Source organism: Balaenoptera borealis (assembly GCF_965194805.1).
Source record: "Balaenoptera borealis genome assembly, chromosome: 2".
Lineage (NCBI taxonomy): Eukaryota > Metazoa > Chordata > Mammalia > Artiodactyla > Balaenopteridae > Balaenoptera > Balaenoptera borealis.
The window spans coordinates 62006964-62020200 of NC_138867.1; the positions used below are offsets into that span (position 1 = coordinate 62006964).

The window sequence follows — 13237 nt, forward strand, 5'->3', positions numbered from 1 at the left end:
CCAAAGCAATCTTGAGAAAAACAACAAAGCTGTGTCATCCTCCCTGGCTTCAAACTCTACTACTATAATAATCAAAACAGTATGGTATTGACACAAAAACAGACACACAGATCAATGGGACAGAATAGAGAACCCAGAAATAAACCCATATACATACGGTCAATTAATCTATGACAAACGAGGCGAGAATATACAACAGAGAAAGACAGTGGTGTTGGGAAAACTGGACAGCTACATGTCAAAGGATGAAACCAGGCCATTTTCTCATGCCTTATACAAAAATAAATTCAAAATTGATTAAAACTTAAATGTAAGACCTGAAACCATGAAACTTCTAGAAGAAAACATAGGCAGTATGCTCTTTGATATTGGTCTTAGCAATATTTTTTTGGATCTATCCCCTGAGACAGGGGAAACAAAAGCAAAAATAAACAAATGGAACCATATCAAACTAAAAGCTTTGGCACAGGAAGGGAAACCATTAACAAAACGAAATGGCATTCTACCGAATGGGAGAATATAGTTGCAAATGATATGACCAGTAAGAGGCTAATACCAAAATACATAACGAACTCATACAACTCAGTCTCAAAAAACAACAATCTAATTTAAAAATGGGCAGAGGACCTCAATAGGCATCTTTTCAGAGAAGACGTACAGATACCAACAGGTACATGAAAAGATACTCAACATTACTAATGAAAAGGGAAATGCAGATCAAAACCATGATCAGGGATCAACTCACATTTGTCAGAATGGCTATCATCAAAAAACAAGAAATAACAAATTGTGGTGAGGATGTGGAGAAAAGGGAACCCTGTGCACTGTTGGTAAATATAAATTGGCACAGCTGCTATGGAAAACAATATGGAGTTTCCTCAAAGAATTAAAAATGGAACCTACACAATTGCACTCCTGGATATTTATACAAAGAAAATGAAAACACTAATTCAAAAAGATACATATACCCAATGTTATTGTAGTATTATTTTAAATAGTCAAGATATGGAAGCAACCTAAGTATCCATCAATAAATGAGTGGATAAAGATGTGGTGTATATATATACAATAGAATATTACTCAGCCATAAAAAAAAAATGAAATCTTGCCATTTGTGACAACATGGTGGACCTGGAGTGTCCACCACTTATGCTAAGTAAAATAAGTCATACTGAAAAAGACAAATACTATGTGTTTTCACGTATGTGTGGAATCTAAAAAACAAAACAAATGAATAAATAAAACGGAAACAAAATCATAGACACAGAGAACAAACTAGTTGTTGCCAGAAGGGAGCTGGATGGGATGGGAGAAATAGGTAAAGGGGATTAAGAGGTACAAACTACCAGTATAAAATAAAGAAGTCATAAGAATGTAATGTACAGCACAGGGACTATAGTTAATAATATTATAATAACTTTGTATGGTATATAATCTGTAAAAATATTGAATCACTATGTTGTACACCTATAAATAATATGATATTGTAAGTCAACTATACCTCAATAAAAAAAAGATATTTCGAGAGACCACTTAACGTTATTATAATTCTTTTTATTATTAGTTATTGTTGTTAAACTTTTTACTTTACCTAACTTATAAACTAAACTTTATCACCCGTGTGTATATACAGAAAAAAACAGTACATAAAAGGTTCGGTACTATCCATGGTTTCAGGCATCCACTAGGGTTCTTAGAACCATACTAACACATGGGACTACCGTGCTAACACAGAATTATATAATCATATGAATTCTGGTTGTAATATTTTTTAAAACATATCTGAAATTATTTTTCCCTAAGAATCACACTTTACAGAACACAAGAGATGAGAGCATATTTGGAGAACTAATATTTGGAGAATATTTGGAGAACTAATAACCATTCCATATCAAGCAGCAGTGTGTCTGAGTGCCTCCTGTGGGTTTCCCATGGTGCTGATTCGGGGGGAGGATAGAGCCATAGGGCAAGTCCTTGCTTCTCTGGTCTTCACATGTCTTTAATCTCCTTGGGGAGGCAGTGCTTACACACAAAGAGCCGTAAAGAGCAATGCCTGCAGGATGCACATGGCCCAACTCTGAATACTGTGGCAATTCCCAAAGGGTGAAGTCCTCAGGAACTGAAGCACTGTGAAGGCTTCACGGGAGAGATGGTTCCAAAGCTGGTCCTGAAAGGAAGGATTTTGTAAGGAAGTCATGCTAGGCAGGAATAACCTCATAACTCCAGCTCTATCAATGCTGAGGTTCTTTTTAGGGACTAGCTGCAAGGATTAGAGTGACTTCCGATTACAAGCTATCATTTCCAAGGCTTTGCTTACCATCCAACTACAGCTTTTCAGAGTTCATGGAAAGTAACTACTTAGGTTCTAATCCTTGGATATATGGGCTGGTTGGGTCAGGCTGCAGTGGGAAAGGCACAGGTTCTGACAGAATGTTACTCTGACCCTCAGGGCTCGCTGCAGTGGACCACATCAACGCTGTTATTCGGGAAGGTGACCCTGAGTACACACTGCTTGCACTGCAGAAACCAGAGGCCCAGCTGCCCACTGTTTATCCCTTTGCTGGTGCAATGTATCAGAACGAACTTTTCAACCTCCAGAAACAGAATGCCATGGTAAGTCAGAGGAGACTCCAGTTACGGAGATGTTAATTCTGAGTCCTAGCAACGAGGAGTGCTGTTGAGGAAAGGTGAGTGGGAGTGTAGTGTCTTTAACTTGTACCAATCCCTGGTCTCATTGGCCTCCCTGTACCAATTCCACGGCCATCTTCCTCTTTAACTCCTGCTTTTCATCTCCTTAAAGAATCTGAGAGCATAGGTGGGAAATGCAGGCAGGGCTTTACAACAAATACACGTTGAAAACTAGTTGTTCTCATTCTCTGTGTGATTTTTGAAGAACTTGGGATAAGTTAATAACTATATTGAAATATTTTTAAATATCTAATGTTTTTTGATACAGAAAAAAAAGCTCTGAATCTGCATTTCTAGAAATCTGCAACCAAGAACATTAGCACCACGGCTTTGATTTTTGTCAGTGTGTGCTCCTTGCAGTGCTAATAGTATTAAGCAGTAATAATCATATACGGTCACAGCAAATAAGAGCATATGCACTAGTACAGGATTAAGCCAAACAATGCAACAGAATGAACAGTACTAGAAGCAGCACCAAGAATTTCATATATGAAAGAGCTAATATTTCAAAGACATGGGGAAAAAAATGAAATCCTTAGAAGTATTTAACCATGTGGGAAAGAAAACATTACCTCACTACACATAACAGAATAAATTGCCGGTATGAAAGTTTAAGTGTAAAAAATAATTTAAAAATTAAAATTCTAAGGAAACATGGAAGGACAATGAATCTGAAAAGCAAAAACAGTACTGCTCCACCAAAAAAAACAAAAGAGGAGGAGGCCAAAAGCATAAACAGGCAATTCACAAGTATACCAGGATGTTTCACAGTATTATCTATAGTACTGAGAAGATACTACAGATATCTTCTATATCTATATAGAAGATAAACCACATTTAACTAATAACAGATTGCACACCCTACTGTTAAGTGGAAAAAATGAGATTGAAATATATAGCATTATCTTGTTTTTTATGATAAGAAAAGAAAAATAATTAAAAAACGAAAATCTCTATAAATGTTTGCATGAATTAAAAAGTAATAAAAGTAGGGGCTTCCTTGGTGGCTTAGTGGTTAAGAATCCACCTGCCAATGCAGGAACCCATTGAACACGGGTTCAATCCCTGGTCCAGGAAGATCCCACATGCCGCGGAGCAACTAAGCCCGTGTGCCGCAACTACTGAGCCTGCACTCTAGAGCTCATGAGCCACAACTACTGAGCCCACATGCTGCAACTACTGAAGCCTGTGCGCCTAGAGCCCATGCTCCACAATAGAGAAACCACCGCAATGAGAAGCCCACGCACTGCACAAAGAGTAGCCCCCGCTCACTGCAACTAGAGAAAGTGCACGCGTGGCAATGAAGACCCAATGCAGCCAAAACAATAAAAATTAAAAAAAAAAAAAAGGTGGCATTCTTTATTTAAAAAAAATTAATAAAGTGTATGTCACTAAAGGGCTTGGGTAGTAAGGTTTGTTTTCTTATCCTTGCTTATTAAGACATGATTCTATAAATAGAAAGATACTAGAGTTGACCCTTAAACAACAGGGGTATGAACTGCGCATACCACTTATATGTGGATATTTTTCAATAGTAAGTACTATATTACCAAATGATACACAGTTAGTTGAATCCAGGGATGCAGTACCTCAGATATAGAGGGACAGGTATATGGAGGATTAATTATACGCAGATTTTGAACTGCGTGGAGGTCCAGCGCTCCTAACCCCGGTGTTGCTCAGTGGTCAACTGTATTTTGTAATAAAAGAAAAATAAGTTATTTCCTTAAGCTGCACGTAGGTTCTCTTGATATTATTGTCCCTGTTTCTCTAGCTTTGAAACCCAAGGCTACTTACACTCTAGCACATTCATCCCTTTTTTCTTTATTTGTCCTTATCTTTTTGGCTGTGTACCACTTTAGATATTTGTGGTGAATCTCAAATGATTCCATTCTGCTCTTTACCTGTAATTTGATACCTTCCTTATATGTTAAACTCATAGTTAATGTAAGGTATTTGGATAAAATTTACATGTTCCCTATAAAAACCCTTCTTCCCATTTGCTTTGGAATGTAAAATTATGCTTTGTTAGTCTAAAATCAATTTGCTGAGAGATTTCTGTGGAGAATCAGCTATAATGCATTTTAATATAAACATTATATTATATATATGAAATATATAATATTCTAAATGTAAAGATAGATATCAGGGTTTTTAAAAATTTGTTTTCATGCTCCATGTTCCTTCAGTATGATGGAAGAAATAACCCTTTTGAAGTTGGACCAAGTCAGTATAAAATGGTTAAAAGGAAGACAACATTGAAGGGGGAAAGTGTTCTGTAATCTGAGATGTACTTTTTAAGTAAGCCCAATCCTTACTTGCTTTTCATTAAGATTTACCTCACATTTCTTCAAATATCTAGACCTTAGAGTATATTTAAAAGTTTCTACCCATTTATAAAAACGTGACTTAGACTAACTTTTTTTGGAATTAGAATCAATATTCTTGGCTTAAATACTTTGATTTACTTTTCTGGGGTTATCATCTTTAGGTGAAATTCTCCCCTTTTCCTTACCCTTAGTTCAAACTGAAAATCATTAGCTATACTAATATCTTACCTGGCACTTGCAGGCAGTAACAATGTTATCTAATCTTTGGCTTCATTATTTGGTAAGATTGAGCCTGTTAGCAGCCAATATAATAGCTGCGAGTAGGAATCAGCTATGGCAATGCAGATGTTTGTGGAATCATAACTGAGGATTATAATTAACTCAGTGCCCAAAATGATCATCTCAGGAAAACCCAGAAGCCATTGACCTGTTCTTTAAAGCCAATGAAAGATAGGTGGCCAGGGAGCCCTCTTTGTCCTGGGTTCTCACAATCTTTGACTTTTCTTTATTCTTTGAAGTGTACATTCTGAACCCCCATCACATACACGGGCTGTGTAGATTTGGGGATCTTATACTGCCATATGTTTTCCAACAGAACTACTTGGCCCATGAGGAGCTCTTGATTGCGGTGGAAATGCTATCTGCTGTAGCTTTACTAAACCAGGCCTTGGAGAGCAACGATCTTGTGTCTGTGCAGAATCAACTCAGAAGCCCAACAATGGGCTTCAACAATCTGGACGAGACATACGTGGAACGGTAAGGGAACATTTTCCAAAACTCCTTTCAATGCAGAAATATGTGTTTGGTAGATCTCACAAATGAAGGATTTGTTCCTTCCTGAAGCAATCCATATACCCATGTTTATTTTCTTGAAAGCTAGTCTACTTTGTTCTGAGAGTCCTTCTAATATTCAAATCCTTCTTCACAGTATTCCTTTTAGAGGAACCAAGAGTCTAAGGAGGATCATCCTGTGGCAGTTACTGACTGTCTTTGTCATTAGCAAAAATTATTTCATAGGCTAAAAATACATGTTGAAAGCATACCTTCCCTTGGGCTTCTTTTGGAAACGACAGAATGTAGAAGAGTTGGAAACAGCTTTAATAATCATCCAGTCCAATTTTCTTGTTTTACTGATGAGGAAACTGGATCTGGATTTGTGGGCCCAGAGTAGGGCAGTTGGGCCCCAAACCCCATTCTTTTTTTTTTTTTTTTTTTTAACATCTTTACTGGAGTATAATTGCTTTACAATATTGTGTTAGTTTCTGCTGTATAACAAAGTGAATCAGCTATATGTATACATATATCCTCATATCCTCTCCCTCTTGTGTCTCCCTCCCACCCTCCCCATCCCACCCCTCTAGGTGGTCACAAAGCACCGAGCTAATCTCCCTGTGCTATGCAGCTGCTTCCCACTAGCTATCTGTTTTACATTTGGTAGTGTATATATGTCCATGCCACTCTCTCACTTCATCCCAGCTTACCCTTCCCCCTGCCCATGTCCTCAATTCCATTCTCTACATTCTTTTGATGATTAAACCAAAGGAATCCTGAGACCACAGTGGATCATGGCAGTGGGTAACGATCTGAACTTAGTGTCTTTTATTTCATGTTCCTGAAATAAACTACTAGATAGTATTGTTGATAGAATTATAAAACACTATAGCAGATCTAGAGAGAAAATTAAGGGGAGGGAATAAGGAGCCCATTAGAGATTAAGTAAGACAAAAGCCCAAGTTAAAATAAGTGAATTTCCAAAAATAAAAAAATTAAAAAAAAAAAAAAAAGTGAATTTCCATCTTGGATTCTTGTGACCACCAGGGGGAGATGTCTGCATAGATCTTGACAAAAGCACTGTTGTCAAGATACTGGTTCTGGAACTGATGAAATAGGTAATTCTCTTGGGTCACGTACAGTTGTACAGGAAAAATTAAAAAGACTTGTTAGACTGTTTTTTAAATGGTGTTTAAAGTAGTAGAACAGTGGCTTTTCCTTGTTTTTAGTCATCTTGGAAAAACTGATGCTCTTACACTACTTAAATTTGACCACCTGTTCCTATAACTCCTCTGAGGTTATTTCCAAGGTAATTTATTTCTACCTCCACTGTTTCTATTAATGGCACCATCCTCTCCTCCAAGCTTAGAAACTCGAGTTAACTTGAGTTTTCCTCTGACCCTCTGTGAGGCACCCTTGTGCTGGGAATAGCCTGCTCACTTTTCTCCCTGACAGTAGCCAATATGTGTGCACAATACCTCTGCATAATGTTTCCATTTCCCAGCAACCACCTCATTTAGACGTTTTACCTTTGCTTTTGTAATAACCTCCAAATTGGTCTTACCCTGTCTTTTCTCTTCTCATTCATTCTTATGTAACTAGGCTTTGCTGCTCTCTCAGTGCTAGAGACGGTGGGAGTTGGTCACTCCCTTATGAAGCCTAATATTCTAATGAGGCTTGTTGATAAAATAATTATCAAGACACATATGGAGCATCCCTGGCCACTTTCCTCTAAATGACAGTACCCCCCCTCCCTCCAAATCACCCATTTTGATTTTCAAAAATCCTCTCTTCCCCCCATCCCAATTTACAAATAACCCATTAAGGAAATGGTCCCTAACCCCATTTGAGAACCAGTTTTATACCTGTGATTTTCAGCTGGGGCCACACATACTGCTTCAGAGTGCAAGTATTCTGTATGAAACACTTTTAAAATTTGTGTTTGTTTAAATAATCTTTAAAAAATTTCACTTAAGCACTTTCTGGGTCACCTGGGTGACCCAATACTGACATGAGATTCCAGGGCCCCCTTTGGTTCTTGTATTGAACATTCCAATGGCCCCAAGTGATTTTTCACAGCCTCAACATTTCAATTTCCATGTCAGCTTTTAACCCAGTTCTTGGAAGCCCAAGTTGGCCGGTGTTCAGGTTTAAGGAACACTGGGCCTCTCCCTTATGGTTGTACAACTTCTTCATAGTACACAGGTGCTGGGCAGGGGCCACCTGGATGAATTCTTACCAAGTCTCTACCAGTTTACCATGGCTTCTGCCCTTGGGGCTGTGTTTTCCCAGAAAGGTTCTTTTGTCCAATTCTCACAAGAGTGACATAGGGTTGGCATTGGGTCTAGGCATACACTGTTCCCAGATTAATTGTTCTAAAACGTAGCTCTGTTTATAATGCTCCTCTATTTGATTGTCCTCTGTTCTTACCTGAATTAACCCTCAGCGTGGTGTTCTGCCCTTTGCTCCAGCTACAACCCTCCTTGTATTTTACACTTCAGCCGAGATGGATCTGAACACACTCTGTTCATTCTGGCTTATCTGCTCCTGTGCATGCTCCTCTCACCACCAGGAACGCGGTGCCTATCACCCATCTCTGCCTGGCACAGTACTGGGGCTTCCAAGGCCTTCCTGCCATAGAGGATGCTTCCGTGGACTATTTGCATGCTTCTCCCACCCCAGCTAATGTCATCTGTTCTGAGAACTAGCACCATGTGGTTAAAGGAACATAACCTTGGAGCCAAAACTATCTAAGTTTGACTCTTGCTAGCTGGGCCCCTTTCTGTTCATCCATAAAGCACAAAAGCAAACACACACAACAAAAACACCTACTCTGCATCTGCAGAACAGTTCTGGGGATAAAGTGCTTGGTTCAGCGCCTGTCCCAGGCAAGATGCTCCACCACTAGGGGTTTCCTTCCACTTCTCCTTCCTTGGAACCCCGTTACTTCCACTCTTACGGACCGCCTCTAATTTTACGGCCTTTCCTATGCTCTGCTCTTACACCGTTTTGAGTTTTTTGTCATTTTATCTAATGGACTGAAAGCTCCTTGAAGTAAAGACTGCATCTTGTTCCTCCTAATCTCTCTATAGTGCCTGCCACAGGATTTGCAGATAGTTAGTGCTTAATAAGCATCTGCTGAACAAAACTGGAATCTTAATCTTCTCAAAGCTTCCCAAGTGTGTTAGAAAGGTAATCTTACTAGTCTATCCATAGCAGACACCGAAGAGAACTCTGAGAAAGATGGGGAGGGAAAAGACATAGGCCTGTTCGGGTAAACTACTACAACATCCAAAGTTGATGCCTTTAGTGCTGGAGACTAATCCTTATATGGAAAGCCTATGGAACTATGTTGTGTTATTCATAAAATTTTTCCCTTTGGCTAGTATTTGTTCATTTCTGAAGAAATGATAGGTGATTGTGGGTTTTGTTCTTTTTTCTGTGCTCATCCTTAAGCTTTTTCATTTTATTCCCATTGGGTCATCATTAAATGTCAGACGTGAAATGCCTGTAAGGATTTTGCACTTTCTTATAGAATGGTCCCCATCTATAAGGGATGCTAAAGAGTGCAAGTTGCCATTTATCCATATTGTCATTGTGGTCAGTATTATTTAGTATACGTTGCTACTAGTAAGTATAGAAGAGTATTTTCTTAGGTTTATAACTCTTGATAAGATGAAAATCTCACACAGGACACTGAAACAGTTTCAAGCCTGTGTTTGGTGATGCCTTGTTCAGGCACAGAGAATGAATCATCTCTCCCACTTCCTATTCTGAATGATGTTTTTCTCTCCCAAGCTACACTCAGTAGAAGACACCTCAGTGTCATCTTGGAGCATGCAGAACTTTGAGAAAATCTGTCACAATGAGAAAACAATTACAGACTCAATGTGATCTTACTTCTTTGAACCTCTACTGTTAGCAAATCCGTAGGTTCTCTTCAGAAGTCATACTGCAGAGTGAATCAATATGTACATAGAGGATTGCTCTTTATTTCCCTGGTGTAAAGATGCACAAGCAAATTAAACTATTGAGTTTCTATACTTTGGGCTGGAATAGCTCACTCATGTTAGCTTATGGTTGTAACATTGGTTCTGTAGTTTTTAAATGGGAAAATTGATGATTGAGAAATGAAAGTTTCTTAGTAATATGTCAAGGTGGATCATCTTTTTTTCCTAAAATTTCTCAAGACAGGAAAAATAATCAGAGTGTTGACCAAACTCTATTTTCCAGAGGGCTGCACAGAGTGAGGAGGGTCAGGGATCAGAATGAGGGGTAAGGATGTAATGACAGTGAGTGGACACAGGACAGAGGTGGTGAAGAGCTGCTGTGAAGCCTGAGGAATGGACAGGTGAAGAGGAAACTAGGACGTTCTGGGTCAACTCATGCACCACCTCTTCAAGAAAACAGACAATGGGCTTCCCTGGTGGCGCAGTGGTTGAGAATCTGCCTGCCAATGCAGGGGACACGGGTTCGAGTCCTGGTCTGGGAAGATCCCACATGCCGCGGAGCAACTAGGCCCGTGAGCCACAACTACTGAGCCTGCGTGTCTGGAGCCTGTGCTCCGCAACAAGAGAGGCCGCGATAGTGAGAGGCCCGCGCACCACGATGAAGAGTGGTCCCCGCTCGCCACAACTAGAGAAAGCCCTCGCACAGAAACGAAGACCCAACACAGCCAAAAATAAATAAATAAATAAATTTATTAAAAAGAAAACAGGCAGTGAAGATGTGTGTTATTCAGCAAGGTTTATGGAACTGCATTTGCTTTTTATTTGATTTGTCACTGGAAGTATTAGGTCACAAGGTAACTCAGCTATGTTAGGGTTACAGTAAAAAAAAAAAAAAAAGGCCACTCACGGCTTGGATTTGGGGAATGAACGAGAAAAAAAAAAAAAAGGGACCCTTGATGGAAAGATTAGGAACCGTGGTAATTCCGAATTTTATCCCATAATACTCATCTGGAGACTAAGCAGAATCAAGACATACAAAGGGAAGGAAAAATAGTTACTAAAAAAAGCAAGTAATTTCACAGAGTTAAGAACGTTGAGGTTTTTTTGCTTGAGTTAAGTACAAGATTGGAACTTGAGGAACTTTCATTAAAAAGCATTTGTACCTTAAAGTATTTTTAAGGAAAAAAAACACCCTTAGTCTAAGTGACCTTGGTGTATGTTGAGAAAGCTGCACAAGACAATTTTACTTGCCTTTATCCTGTTTGTCTAACCTCATAACATCACATTGAGCCACATGTGTCAAACTTAAGATGCATGTCCAATTAAAGATGCATAACATGAACAAAGAATGAATGTCTCTGATTAGTATCATGCTTGTTTTCTCTTCTACAGTTACGCAAATGCACTACTCTCCATTAAACTGGAGGCCTTATCCCAAGGGCAAGATAGCTTAAGCTGGAATGAAATTCAGAATTGTATTGATATGATTAATATTGAAATTCAAGAAGAAAATGACCGTAAGTATGGAACAGTTTCCTTCTCTAGTTATAGTGGGAGAATAAGGTAGCTGGACAGAACGGTCCTCTACATTAGGGCTGCCCTAGAGCCCTATGAGAGCACTCTCCCCTCACAAGTCTGTATGTATTTATATGTAAATGTTATTTTTGTACTACTGTCCCAACATGTTATAAACATTACAAAGCAAACATAAGACATAAAAGGATAGAATAAAGGTACATAAATACAAGTCCTAGTATTTTTCTATTTATTGGTACTTGAAAGATGACTGCTATAAATAACTCAGCTTTTTAAGCACTCAACTTTATTTTGACCTTTTATGTACATGGGCGTTTTTCTGAAATATGACACATGTTCCTGCCCTAAGAATAAATTGCAACACAGTCTGTTGTTTTATGATCTCAAATCATGGTGATTTGCTGTGCTTCTAGAACTTAGGAGCTCTGAGCATGAAAGTGGACAATCCAAGAAGATGTGCGCTGAGACATGCTTTCTTGAATGTCAGCTTGCTTCCTTATCCTGCCTCTTACTTATAAAAACAGAGTGACGAATGGGGAGATCTGTAACTTAGGCAATGAGTATAATTGCTGCTTTGTGACCACACGACTTTCTGCTGCCTCTCTGCATTTTCTTTCAGTGAGGCATTTGGGGATCCCTGCCTCAGATGGCTGACACATCACCCACTTGGCTCTTTTCTGGCATGTTGGCTTGGGAGCTGGTAGTTCTTGCCAGATGTTAGTTATGAGGGAAGCACTAATTTAAGCAGACGTTCAACATCATCAGTTGGGGGGGGCGTGGGGGACGACACTGGTGTGTGTGTCCTCTTACAAAGCTCAGGTCCCCAGCCTCCTGCCCTCCTGCCTTCCTCCTTGATCCTCCCCAGCTCCACACTCAGTCTCCAGTGATGGTTTGGGTGCTTTGGCTAATGCCACTCAGGGGTTGGCAAAACACAAAATCATGTTCCATCTTTGTTTTCTAACTTTTTCCTTATTCCTTGTGACAACATGCACAATCCAGGTTTGCTTTGGTGATTTATGTATGTCCTGCTTATACAGGTGAAGGTGCGTTAATTCTCAGTACTGAACAAGTGTAGTTTTACTCTCATTCTTGACATTGACAAGGGGGTGCGAGGAAGGACCTGCCATTTTTCGCCCCAGATTATCAGATAGAGCCTTTGCTTTTACCAGGAAAAGAAAAACAGTATCATGTGTATAACTTTGAAAGAAAGTGGTTTTTTGTAGGTGAATATTTTTAAGCAAAAATCTCTTTGGATTTGTATGGCATTTATCTAGGTAACTGTACTACTAAGTTGTTCTCCATGGGACATTTCACACGGCCATTATCACATTTCTTTTAAACATCTTGGCGTGAAGCGTATATGCCATAACCAGAATAGTAATTTTAGAGACTAATATTTCCTTTCTAGAATTTGGGGGACTTAATATAAAAGAGTTAACTTCTCTCTGTTTTGGTTTGTTGTTTTGTCAAAATGGGGTATTTTTGTTTAAAGTTCTTGAATTATTGAGTTTGATATCATCTGTTTAGGTAATTGCTTTAACAGCTAAATTAAAATAAATATACCATCGCAAGTAGGCCCGAATTGCACAATATAGAAATTAAATCATCTGGAAGAGCTGAGAACTTTTCATGGACATCTTGAAAGTGCATTACTCTCCCCATCCCACCCCTGCCACACACTCCAGAGTCTAATCCTATGTCTGAATTGTGGTGTGGATGAGGTATGTAGCTAATGGGAAATGATAAATGTGGAAGGTGAATTGAATGGAGAAGCTGCTAAATGCATTTCCTCAGATTTGGATGCTTTGCTGATTTCTTTCTTTTTTTTTTTTTTAATAAATTTATTTATTTATTTTTGGCTGTGTTGGGTCTTCGTTTCTGTGCGAGGGCTTTCTCTAGTTGTGGCAAACGGTGGCCACTCTTCATCGCGGTGCGCGGGCCTTTCAGTGTCATGGCCTCTCT

The 13237-nt window shown here is 39.1% G+C and overlaps 1 protein-coding gene across 2 annotated transcripts in view; it reads left to right on the forward strand.

The window, feature by feature from the left end:
- The window catches only part of IQGAP2 (IQ motif containing GTPase activating protein 2), a 290309-nt gene that overhangs the window by 180006 nt on the left and 97066 nt on the right, over window positions 1-13237 (forward strand). For both annotated transcript variants that reach the window (XM_082375039.1, XM_082375038.1), the window contains exons 10-12: window positions 2450-2613; window positions 5614-5774; window positions 11132-11256. In XM_082375039.1, coding sequence (XP_082231165.1) covers window positions 2450-2613; window positions 5614-5774; window positions 11132-11256 — 450 coding nt within the window. The remainder of the gene's footprint in view (window positions 1-2449; window positions 2614-5613; window positions 5775-11131; window positions 11257-13237) is intronic.